Source organism: Perognathus longimembris, chromosome 1 (assembly GCF_023159225.1).
Source record: "Perognathus longimembris pacificus isolate PPM17 chromosome 1, ASM2315922v1, whole genome shotgun sequence".
Classification (NCBI taxonomy): Eukaryota; Metazoa; Chordata; class Mammalia; order Rodentia; family Heteromyidae; genus Perognathus; species Perognathus longimembris.
Genome location: NC_063161.1, coordinates 162,874,198 through 162,887,111, shown reverse-complemented (window position 1 = coordinate 162,887,111; position 12,914 = coordinate 162,874,198). Strand labels below are relative to the sequence as shown.

The 12,914-nt window shown below is 56.6% G+C and overlaps 1 protein-coding gene across 1 annotated transcript in view; it reads right to left on the bottom strand.

The window, feature by feature from the left end:
- The window catches only part of Cacna1b (calcium voltage-gated channel subunit alpha1 B), a 165,556-nt gene extending 152,889 nt beyond the window's left edge, over window positions 1–12,667 (bottom strand). The window contains exons 1-3 of the mRNA XM_048347216.1: window positions 12,363–12,667; window positions 11,323–11,428; window positions 6,014–6,153 (exon numbers count right to left, since the gene is read on the bottom strand). Of these exons, the coding sequence (XP_048203173.1) occupies window positions 6,014–6,153; window positions 11,323–11,428; window positions 12,363–12,667 (551 nt within the window). The remainder of the gene's footprint in view (window positions 1–6,013; window positions 6,154–11,322; window positions 11,429–12,362) is intronic.
- Window positions 12,668–12,914: the final 247 nt, after the last annotated feature.

Genomic DNA, 12,914 nt, shown 5'->3' with positions numbered 1-12,914 from the left:
GTTCTCTGCTGTCCCCAAGAGCATGAAGAAAAGCACCAGAGTGGGGAACCCAACCCCTCCAGGCCAAAGGGTATGACAGGGCTTCCTAGGAGCTCAGGAGGACAGGGGCAATGATGCGGGACAAGGACAGCTGGATGGTTCCCTGGGGGCAGGAACAGGAGTCTGGCCATGGCTCAGTCTGGGAAAAGCAGCCTGGGATGTGAGGACTAGACTGAGGAGGTGCCACAGGTTTGGACTGGGCTCTGCCTTCTCAGAGTATCCAGAGAGCTTCTTGAACATAGCCAAACTACCTCCTTGAGTGTCCTTTCTCCTGGCCCCCACTGCCTGGCTGGGCTGTTGCTGCCTCTGGCTTCCACCCTCACCCACAACTGTGTGTTCTCCACCCTGTGCCCATTAGGGTGTCCAGTCTGGTCATCCTACAGCCACAAGTACTGTACCAGTGGCTTTCCTGAATCTTCCCAGCTCACAATGGCCAGCCCCTTACCATGGCTGAATTCAGGGACATCTATGGCCCCAGTGGAAGGACACACCACCAGAACCACCCTGAATTTCCACTAGCCAATGAGGGTGCTTGGGCTGCTTACAGTCCGAAAGGATACAGCCTCTACAAGGGCAGGAGTCTGAACAGGGTGGAAGGGACGAGTGCCCCAGAAAACTCCTTCCAGGTGACAGAGCAAGCTGATGATGCCTAGACCATGAGGGACAGCAGGAAGAAACACAGGAAAACTGGGCCAGAGTTTTCCTAGTTCACATACTCATTCAATCACTCATTCACCTTCCCTCTCTCCCCGTCATCTGCTCCTTGCTCTGCTCTACTTTGTCCTCCATCTCATTTCTGTCTCTCCCATGTTCTTGCTTATCCTGTATGTCTCCTACATCTTCTCATTCCTAACTACTGAATCTCTTAGCTCATCTTCTTCATATAATATACCTTATTTACTTGCCTACAAATTCATTGAGAGAAGACATAGTCTAGAAGTACTACAGCCATCTCTCTTGCCTCTGTCTTCCTGGGTACACCTAGGTATATTCTCTAGACACATGTTGCAGATATACAGACCTGTGCTTCCTAAGGCCTGGGACACATCCTCCTTTAGAGCCCCAGTGCTGGTCCCTCTGTCTTCCTCTGTGGGACATGCCTGTCTATGCCTAAGCAGGTTGTAAACCCCAAACCTAAAGAGCCTCAATCTCCCCTCCAACACAGCCTACTCCTCCCCCATTTTACTGTAGCTCCCTTGCCAACAACATCATAAGCCTACATGTCCTAAGGTACCCTCTCCCATGCCCACCCAGCCCAGGCCACATCACCTTTCCCTCCAGGTTGGCCTCGGCTCTGTGCAAAAGAACATGATCTCCCCAGAACTACAGCTGCATTCTTGTATTCCTCTGGGTTCCCACTGCTCCTTGCCCAGGCAGCCCAAAGACCCAGAAACCTAGGCGGGGCAGGGGGGCAGATCTCCATCTCCCCACTCCCTAGAAATCCCATTTGGACATTTGGACTTACCCTTATCCTTAGCCAGCACTTTAGCCAGAGAGCAAGGTGGTCCATATCCTCGAGCCTGCAGGCCCCTACTCTAGACCCCTGAAACCAAGGTCTTCCCTGGCTACCTATACAAACCCCTGCCCTCCTAGTCTCACCACAGGCAATTCATTCACCCTTTCATATCTATTATGTGTCTACCAACACACAACAAAACCTAGCTTGAGGCACACCTGCCCTAGCTTCACATTCAGACAGAGGTTGGGGATGGGGCTGTACATCATGCAACATGCTTGTCCAGGTATCAGAGGCTGACTATGCCAAGAAGAAACAGGGTGAGGGGCTGGGAATATGGCCTAGTGGCAAGAGTGCTTGCCTTGTATACATGAAGCCCTGGGTTCGATTCCTCAGCACTACATATATGGAAAACAGCCAGAAGTGGCGCTGTGGCTCAAGTGGCAGAGTGCTAGCCCTGAGCAAAAAGAAGCCAGGGACAGTGCTCAGGCCCTGAGTTCAAGCCCCAGGACTGGCAAGAAAGATGAGGAGGAGGAGGAGGAAAGATGAGGAGGAGGAGGAGGAGGAAAGATGAGGAGGAGGAGGAGGAGGAGGAGGAGGAGGAGGAGGAGGAGGAGGAGGAGGAGGAGGAGGAGGAGGAGGAGGAGGAGGAGGAGGAGGAGGAGGAGGAGGAGGAGGAGGAGGAGGAGGAGGAGGAGGAGGAGGAGGAGGAGGAGGAGGATAGAAGAAGAAGAAGAAAGAAGAAGAAGAAGAAGAAGAAGAAGAAGAAGAAGAAGAAGAAGAAGAAGAAGAAGAAGAAGAAGAAACAGTGTGAGGAAGCTGCTCACCCTCACAACAGCACAGGGGCAGGGCAGGGACCTGGCAGACATGGAATACATGAGTTACTTAACTGAATGATGCAGGGAGCATCAACAGACAGCAACTCAGGTGGCTGACAGCAAAGTGTGCAGGGAAGCAAACCGAGAGCAAGTGGAAGACAGAGAAGTGAGCAGGGGAGCAGACAGATAGAAAATGGACAGGGCAGAGAATTCATGTTCAGAAGGATGGGTAAAAGGACAGCAGGACAAAGCCCTCAGATGGCTCATGTCTAAACCTGGACAGCAGCTCTCTTCCTACTTCCTCCAGATCAGGCTCAACCAAACTTATGGATCTCAGTTTACCTGGCCTCTGTCCCCTCACACATAGCATAGAGCTTTCCTAGGAGAAGTGGTGGGATCCCGGCCCCAGGCCAAACTCTCCCTTGAGCTCCTGTGCATCCAGACACGGCAGGAGTAGACTGGACAGTGAGGTGGAGCCTCATGGGGACCCAGACCCATATCTTTTCCACCTCCCTGGAAGTGCAGGCCCACCCTGACTACCCCCCCAGAGGCTCAAGCCCATACCTCCTCTACCCCCCCCAGGGGCTCAGGCCACCCCCACCATTCCTCAGAGGCCCAGGCCCCACCCCTCCACTCACCCCTACCCCCCAGGGGCCCAGTCCCACACTCCTCCCCCACCTACCCACCCCAGGGGACCAGGCCCACTCCCACTTCATCACCCACACCCCTCTACCCACCTACTGTAGAGGCCTGGGCCCATACCCTCTCTGCCCACCTACCCACCCTTGGGGGTCAGGCCTCATACCCGCTCTACCACATTGCTCCTCTTTTGAGAAGCTGCCATCATCTCATACAAGGCCTGGGTCCCAGAGAAGTTCCCCAGTCCCCTGTGGCAGGCTGGACTGGGGCTTGGGCACCTCACCCAGTCCCTACCTACATCCCCAAGGCAATAGGTACTCAGCACAGGTAAAGCCAAGAGTAGCCTTTGTACCCACCAACCACGGGTGCAAGAAAGACTACAAAGTCCTGAGAAAAATGTAAGGTGGACAATGATAGGTTCAGAACCTTGGCTTCCCTAGAGGAGGAGGAGGGACAAAACCCCTCTGGCATCTTCCACCCCCTGCACAACAGCTTCAGAAGCAGAGTGACCCCAGGTAGCAACTGGGGACACATGAGGTTTCACCAGGCAACAGGCTGTGATGCGTTCTGCCTCCACCCACTGGGTGTCTGGCCCTCTGAGCACCAATTAAACAAACCTAATTAGGAACAAAGTAACAAGAAAGGATCCCTCCCATCCCTGACATATCAATACCCATTGGGACTCCAGCTCAGGAGGGTGAGGAACAGGGTGCTTCCCTGAATCTCCCACAGACCAGCACCTGCTCACATGCAGTCATACACACAAGTCCACATGTGTGGGGAGAGCACCTACCTGAGAAATTCTCCATGTGACTATAGACACAGATGACCACACATCCACACACACCTGAGAAACTCCCCATGTGATTGTGGGCACAGATGACTGCATACACACACACACACACACACACACACACACACACACCTGAGAAACTCCCCATGTGATTGTGGACACGGATGACTGCATACACACACACATACACACACACACACACACACACACCTGAGAAACTCCCCATGTGATTGTGGACACAGATGACTGCATACACACACACACACACACATACACACACACACACACACACACACACACACACACACTGAGAAACTCCCCATGTGACCGTGGACATGGATAACCCTCCTTCCTCCACCACCTACACACACTTAAGAGTTCCCTCAGAACCCAGCACTCAAGGGATGCAGTGCAGAGAGAAGCCTGAAAGCAGGACACATACAGCAGACCTCCTGCAAACTCAGTAGAGGCTAAGAAAACAGACATGGTTCAGGAGGCTTAGTGAGAAGATGGGTGGGAGGAGAGGAGAAGGAGAGAGGCATGGGAGGGGTGGGGTGGAGACACTTGCAGAAAGAAGCTGGCAGGAACAACTGGAGAAGCAGGAAAGAGACACAGTCCTGCCTCCTGCTCAGGACTCTCGGGGACCTGGGAATCCTCTCACTGGAACTCCCAGGAAGTAAGGCTCCCAGTCTTCCCTTCTGGCCAGCCTGTACCTCAGGACCTCATCCAGCCAGACCCAAATCCTTGAGTTCTGGAATAACACTCTGCCCTACCTACGGCAGCGATGCCAGCCCCTCAGATAGCAGCTATGAGCCAGGTGCAACAGACCCCACGGACACCCCTTAAGCTTCAGCAGTCAGCACTCAGCAGCTGCTCATTCCCTGCCCCCAAGTGTATGGCCCAAGCTGGGCTCAGGGGATACCCTGAAAAATAAAGACATTGTTCTTATCTTCAGGGACCTGTATCTAGAGGGAGAGAAAGCTGTAAACAGCTGCAGTGACTCCTGATACCCATGGAGTAGCCCTGAACATGGGGAGTGCTGGGTCTTTAAGACCTCGCTCTCCACCAGTCCCCTTTTCCCACTGATAGTGCCACACAAATCTCCCCAGAGACACAGAGGGCCTTCCATAAACTCAGATGCCACTATCTCAGGGCAGGGAGCAACTAGCGAAGGTGTACCCAGCATTCAGCACAACGTAAAAGGCCCTGAGGCCACCTTGGCACTGACGTGCCCTGGGCACACCCCCGATGGTTCTGGGGACCCTCCTTCCTCCAAATCCTAAGCTTGCAAACATGGTCCTCACAGCCAGGCTGCCCACAGGCTGCTCAAAGCAGCAGGGCAGCAGACAGGGTCCTCTCAAGGGCCTTACTCAGGAGCCTGGAGACCTTACCATACTTTATTCCTCACCTACATGGAGCCATAAGGGCTAGTACCCCAGATCCAAGGCTCCCAGAGTCCCAGTCTCCTCCCTTTTCACACTCTTCCACATGTATGAGCCCACATAGGGCAATCAGTGGGCAAGAGACATGGATTCTGCCACCACACCACCCCTTGAAAGGGTGTTCTTCCCTCAAGGGACTGTGAGAGCCCAGAGAAGGCAAGACAGCCATCCCTAGCCCAGGAGGAGACCCTGGGACTGGGGCCAGGCAAGCAGGTGCTATAGGAGTAGCCATAACCCTCGGTGTCACCTTCATCTTACAGCCAGAGACACACTACAGGGGAAGTGCCCCTCAGACCATATGCAACCAAGGCTTGGGAGGACTTGGGATGGAAACAAGTGGGCTTCCTGAATCTCCTGGCTGCCAGGAAGGGGCATTCTGGTCAGGAAGAAGAGGCACTTGTGGGAAGTAGTGGATGGATGCGCTGACAAAGCGATACCCAGGACAGAGATGCAGAACACATGGCATACTCAAAGCTCTCAGGAAAACATCCCAGGTAGCTTCCTAAAATGCAAGTGCCTCCCCAAGATCACAGACAGGTGAGAGCCTACTCCCTGAGAACCTCTCTAGGCAAATTTACACCACTGTCCAGGCTTGTCAGCAGACTTTACAGGCAGGCTCCTCCTAAGGACAGGCTTTCAGTGTCTTTTTTCAGGCTTTTCAGGTCTTTCAGTGGAAAGCACTGTACACACACCCCTGGGGGAGAAGAAATCCCCATCCCACCAAGGCCATCAGAAGACCCCCTCACCTCTACCTCAAAGGCACTGCTGTATTCGCCCAGCCCTGCAGTGTGAACACACATGCACAGTGTGCCTGGCCGCCACTTACCCAGTGAGGACCACTACAAAGTCCATGACGTTCCAGCCATTCCGCAGGTAGGAGCCCTTGTGGAAAACAAAGCCCAGAGCAATGATCTTGATGCCCGCCTCAAAGCAAAAGATCCCAATAAAATAGGGTTCGGTGTCATCCTGGGAAGAAGCAGAGACAGGGGTTACCTCTGGCCCAGTACAGTGGCCAGGCAGAGGCCTTGTCTGATGACCACACCCACTGCGGGCAGGCAGACCCCTGACCCTGTCCTGCACCATGCAGGCTTCACCACTCAGAACTGCCCAGCGGTGCTCATCTGCACAAGTCCCTACTGGGACACATCACAGTTCATGAACCTGCATCCCAGTCAAGCCCCCACCCCAGCATCTCAGCCTCTGCTCCACTCACAGAGTACCTGGGTCCTTTGCTGTTAAGAATCTGGTAGTGGACCTTAGGGGATGTAATAAAGATAGTGACAGTACTCTTGGAGGTATGTGTAAGTCCTTGTATTCATTAGGGAAAACTTTTCAGTGCCCTCTGCAGTCTTCCACATTCTAAACAAACAGAGGCATGGAGATTGAAAAACTGGACAGAAAAAATAGCTAAACCCATCAGCTATCTAGGCCTGACCCTGAGCTTTGGCCCCTGTGTTACCCTCCAAGACCCATCCAGGACACATTTATGTATTGAAGACAACCTACATAAACAGAAAAAAATCTAGTAGGAAAAGAAAAACAGCCAGGCGCTGGTGGCTCATACCTGTAATCCTAGCTACTGAGGAGGCTGAGATCTGAGGACTGCAGTTTGAAGCCAGCCTGGGCAAGAAAGTCTGCAAGATTTTTATACCAATTAACCACCAGAAAACTAGAAGTGGAGCTGTGGCTTAACATGCTAGAGCATTAGCCTTCAACAAAAATGCTCACAGACAGTGCCCAGGCTCTGAGTTCAAGCCCAGAACTGACAAAAAGAGAGAACAAGAGAAAGAAAGAGGGGAAGCAAGGAAGCAAGGAAGGAAGGGAGGGAGGAAGGAAGAAAGGAAAGAGGGAGGGAGGGAGGGAGGGAGGGAGGGAGGAAGGGAGGGAGGGAGAGGGGAAGGGAGGAAGGGAGGAAGGGAGGAAAGGAGGGAGGGAGGGAGGGAGGGAGGAAGGAAGGGAGGAAGGAAGGAAGGCAGGGAGGAGGAGGGAGGGAGGGAGGGAGGGAGGGAGGGAGGGAGGGAGGAGGAAGGAAAGAAGGAAGCAAAAAACAAAACCAGAAAGAATCAAAAGCTGCATCCTGAGGTTACTGGAATGACAGTGAAGAGTAGTGCCACCTCACACTCAGAACCAAGCCCGAGGCCCAGCAGGGTGGACATGAGGCTGAGAGGCAGTGGCAAACCCAAACTCAAACCCAGATATAGTGGGGACTTAGGGAGCCTCTAGGAGGGCATGGCAACTAGGGGACAAAAGATTCTACCCATAGATTTTGAGGAAAGTAACTTCAGTGGAAAGAAACAATGTGGCCAAAGAAACAAAAATGGGAACCCTAGAAAGATGTTTCTTTCCCCTCCATTCCAGGCTACATCTCTGCTGAGTTACTGGGGATCACATGGAGCCAGGGCCTCTGGTGCTGAGCAAACAGTGTGGAACTTTGTAGAAAAGGGCCACAGAAGGACATGGTGTGGTAAGTGTTGGGAGAGGCATGTATGAGGGAAAGGGAACAGATAGTGCCCAGGAAGTGGGACCACATCAACTAGAGGTAGTGAACGGGTTAGACTCCAACACTCCTCCCTGGAGCTCTGGTTGTAGATCCAACCTTGTGGGGGTGTTGGAGAGGTGCCCATTTCCAGAGCCACCACTGCAAGTTGGCCCTCAAGCCTGTGGAAGCTCAGAAGGAACTGCCCTTCAGAAAGTTGCTGTGCCCTGGGAGTTGCCCAGGATACTTGTTTCCAAAGCATGCCAAGTGAGGTGGGGCCACTAGCTTCTCAGCCCGCGCCTTTCTATCTGAAGCCTGTCCCCACCTCCAATAATTGGCCACCACTCTCAGCCAAGACATTTTCTCTTGCCTGGCAGGGAAGTCAGCCCACAGGCTTGCTGGCAGCAGTAACCAGCAGAAGCTGCCACCACCCAAGGGGACTGGACAGCAGAGTGTCCATATCATCCCAGTGCTCCTCTCTGATGCTGACTCATGACCTGGAGGTCTCTGCAGGGTCACACAGGGAGGAGGTCTCTGCAGGGTCACACAGGGAGGAGGTCTCTGCAGGGACACAGGGAGGAGGTCTCTGCAGGGACACAGGGAGGAGGTCTCTGCGGGGTCACACAGGGAGGAGGTCTCTGCAGGGACACAGGGAGGAGATCTCTGCGGGGTCACACAGGGAGGAGGTCTCTGTGGGGTCACAGGGAGGAGGTCTCTGTGGGTCACACAGGGAGGAGGTCTCTGTGGGTCACACAGGGAGGAGGTCTCTGTGGGTCACACAGGGAGGAGGTCTCTGCAGGGTCACACAGGGAGGAGGTCTCTGCAGGGTCACACAGGGAGGAGGTCTCTGCGGGGTCACAGGAAGGAGGTCTCTGCAGGGTCACACAGGGAGGAGGTCTCTGTGGGTCACACAGGGAGGAGGTCTCTGTGGGTCAAACAGGGAGGAGGTCTCTGTGGGTCACAGGGAGGAGGTCTCTGCGGGGTCACACAGGGAGGAGGTCTCTGTGGGTCACACAGGGAGGAGGTCTCTGTAGGTCAAACAGGGAGGAGGTCTCTGTGGGTCACACAGGGAGGAGGTCTCTGCGGGGTCACACAGGGAGGAGGTCTCTGCGGGGTCACACAGGGAGGAGGTCTCTGTGGGTCACACAGGGAGGAGGTCTCTGTAGGTCAAACAGGGAGGAGGTCTCTGTGGGTCACACAGGGAGGAGGTCTCTGCGGGGTCACACAGGGAGGAGGTCTCTGTGGGGTCACAGGGAGGAGGTCTCTGTGGGTCAAACAGGGAGGAGGTCTCTGCGGGGTCACACAGGAAGGAGGTCTCTGCGGGGTCACACAGGGAGGAGGTCTCTGTGGGTCACACAGGGAGGAGGTCTCTAGAGGGACACACGCTCTCTTCTAGGCCTCAAGCTATACTCCTGTTGTAGTACACCTGAAAGTGTCTCTTCTCCCCAACTGTAAAACTGCTGATCCTCTGCCCCTGGGGGAAATATTTTCAGAGAAAACTTACAGAGAGAAAAGAGAAGATTAGGACAGAGTCCAGTCACTGGGAAGGAAGCCTTACACTAGACCTGTGTCCAGCTGCTCCAAGCCAGATCCTGGACTAATATGTGACTGAGTGCTGGTGGGGATAAATGTGTAGACAGCCAATAACTTGGGTGGCATTGGGCTTTAGCTAACTGCAGCTATGAAAGATGGGTGAGGGGAAGACAGAGCCCCCTAAGATAGGGACCCAAGAAGGCCTCGCCAAAGCTCAACTGGCAAACACTGAAAGCCACTCATCACTGAGCCCTACTCATTGGCAACAGCCTCCAGGCCCTCTCTCATGTTCCAGCTTTTATCTATTGTAGGAACCCACAATGGTACAACTAAGGTCGGCAAACATCTCCTCAGATCGCCAGACTGGACTGGGTCAAGCACATTCTATGTGTCTCCCCAATACTTTAAACATCTAGCCCTGGAAATGCCCTTTCCACCTCCACCACAGAGCAAACCTGCCATACCTGAGAGGGAGAGCTCACACAACAGGATCTCAGACTGACTCATGGGAGAACAGAACACCATATCACACTGGCCCCTGCACCGACCTCTGGCCCTAACTGCCAGGCTCCCTTGGAGAAACAACCACACCCTATAGTCTGGAATCAGGTTTCCTAGCTGAAGGTTCACCTGGTCTCTGGAGTGAATGCTGACCACAAAGAACAGGCACACCACCAGCAGAAGTCTGAAGTCAGAGGAAGGGAGGGACTTGTCAAGCCTGATTCGCTGTGGCTTGTCTCACACCCCCACCTCTACCACCCAAGCCTCCGGCCTTCCAGGACCCTCTGAAAGCTCATCACCCTGGATGCCCACTCACCTGCCTTCTCTCAGTGCCCCTGGCCCAATCATGGCACCTCCAGGGCAGCCATGCCATCTCCCCTGCCCTGTCCCCTATGGACAGCTGGGTGGGAGGAGAGGTCAAACCACAACTTATCAGGGTGCTGAGGCCCAAACTAAGCAATCTACAGAGCTATCTTGCACATCTTTCGCTGCACTGAAGTATGGGAAGCCACTGTCAGGGTGGGAGGTGAAGAAGCAGTGTCATGCCTCATCTTTTTTTTTTTTTTTTTTTTTTTTTTTGGCCAGTCCTAGGCCGTGAACTCAGGGCCTGAGCACTGTCCCTGGCTTCTTTTTTGCTCAAGGCTAGCACTCTGCCACTTGAGCCACAGCGCCACTTATGGCCATTTTCTGTATATGTGGTGCTGAGGAATCGAACCCAGGGCCACATGTATACCAGGCAAGCACTCTTGCCACTAGGCCATATTCCCAGCCCCATGCCTCATCTTCTTAGGGTCCCCGGGCCCTTTCACAATTCCTCTTCTGTCTTCTCCTTCTCTGTCCTCTGAGGCCCCACAATCTCTCAGCCCATATCCAAACTACACTGAGCCTAAGGAAAAAGACAGCAGAGAAGAACTGTAGGCTGGGAGCTGTGACCTCTCCTGTGAAGTGGTGCTAACCCTGAAACATTGTCCTCCCTCTCACTCAATCCTCAGTGTCTGCCCCCCTCGGCACCTTCAACCTCCACCTCTGGCTGCTGAAGACCTTGGTCCCACAGTCTTGCAGGGACCTGGTCCTGGCTCTGACTGCAGAAGTCTGGGGAGCTCTTAGCAGGAAGCTGGGAGCAGTAATGATCCAGAATGTTTAGGAAGGGATGCCTCCTCAAGGAGAAGGCCCCCATGGAGAAAGATGTTCAGGCAGGTCCTAGAGGACTATCCTGAAGCAGAGGGTACAGTTCCTGGATTCCAGGCGGTAAGCCCTGCAGGGAAGAGCAGCAGCTGGCCCACCTCTCACTCGCACCCAGGAACCCTGACACCACTGTCTTCCTCATTAGAGTTTTCTCTTCCTTACCTCAGGTTTAGAATTTAAGATTCTTGAGCTAATGCTCGGTGCACCTCAAGTGTACAAATGGGCACACCTGGCCCTTGAGGGAGAGGTCTATGCCCAGGTTCTACCTTATCTCTCAGGTGAAGAAGGTGTCACCCCCTCTAGACACAGTTCCCAGAAGAAGCAAGTCATACAGGCTCCCCCAACTCCACCCCCAGGCCGAGCTCTCACCAGACACTCAGACATTCAGACCAGGGAGCACTCACCAGCCTCTCACACCGCTCAGACACAGGAGCACTCACCAGCCGCTCAGACATGGGCGTCTTGTCTCCATCCGGGAGGTGCTGTTCCAGGGCCAGCACTATGCAGTTGGCAATGATGGTGGCCAGGATCATGTACTCAAAGGGAGTGTGTGGGTTAAGGACAGGCCAGCAACATGGGCCACAGAATATTCAGTGCCCTCTCCTCAGGGCTGAGAACTGAGTGTGGAGACCACCCCACTGGGACCAGGGGACAAGGGCTGGTCTTCCCGGGTCCCCGCCCAACCTTGGCGCCCAACCTTGGCGCCCCCTGCCTCCCGCCGCTGTCAGCACCGCGGACAGCGCCTTCACCCAGCTCCGGGCCAGCCTGGCGGCCGGGACCAGGGCTGCAGCCCCCACGCAGCAGGTCTCCGCGCAGGCGCACACTCCACCTGGCCGCGCCACACCAGTGCTCACACCGCACGTGAGCACCCGCGCACCTCGGAAGCTGGACAAGCGCGCAGCGCCCGTGGAGGCCGTGCCCGCGCGCGCGCTCGCGTTCCCTCTGTCTCTGTCTCACACGCACACGCACACGCACACGCACACACACGCAGGCACCTGTGAGCCGGCAGGCGTTCGGCAGCATCCCCCGCGGGGCTCGCTGCCGCCGCACAGATCCCGGCTGACCAACCCTGGGCGACCTCCGCGCCGGCGGCGCGCCCCGCACGCCCCGCACTCCGCGACCAAGAGAACGAGGTGGGGGTGGGGGGCTGGACGGAAGGGCCCCGCGGCGGCCTCCACGGCCGCGCGCGAGCGTACACACGCGCGCACGGGGCACACACGCACGCGCGCACACACACGGGCACGGAGCCCTGCCCCCAGGCCCCGCCCCGCCCCTCCCGCCCCGTTCTGGGGCCGGTCGCACCCCCTCCCCACCGGGGGAAGATGGCCACTGGGCGCCGTCGCTACCCCACCGACCCGGCCCAGGCCTCCGTCCGGGCCGCCCGCCCCGCCCCGTCCCGCCCAGCCCGGCCCGACGCCTCGCCCTGCCCCCGGCCCGCGGCCTCCCTCGGCCCGGCCCCGCCCGGCCCCCGGCAGGATATGGCCACTCGGTGATGCGCTTGGCGTATTTGCGGACGACGTTGTCCTCGCTGAAGACGAAGAGCGAGCGGTTGACGGTGAAGCAGTTCTGCTTGACCGGGATGGGGTTGTACAGCGCCATGGTGCGCGCGCGCTGCGCGATCGACTGCTTGTAGAGGACGCGCTGGCCCGGCGGCAGCCCCCCGGGGCCCGGCCCGCCCGGCCCGCCCGGCCCGCCGCCCCGGGCCCGCTCCCCGCCGCCCCGGGCCCGCTCCGCGCCGCCGGCGCCCCCATAGCGGCCGCCCAGCTCGTCCCCGAAGCGGACCATGGCTCCCAGGCGCAGCGCGCATCCCCGGCCCGGCAGCCCCGGCAGGGAGGGCGCGGCGCGCGCCTGGGGCTCCGAGCAGAGCCGCCGCCAGACGCCCGGGACGCAGCGGACCTCGCCCGGCCCGGCCGCCGCCGCACCCGACCGAGCGGCCCCGCGCCACGCCCTATAAGGGGCCGGTCACGCGGCGGCGACCGGCCAATCCGTGCTGGGCCCGCCCCCGGCTCCCGCGGCCCCGCCCCGGCCGCCG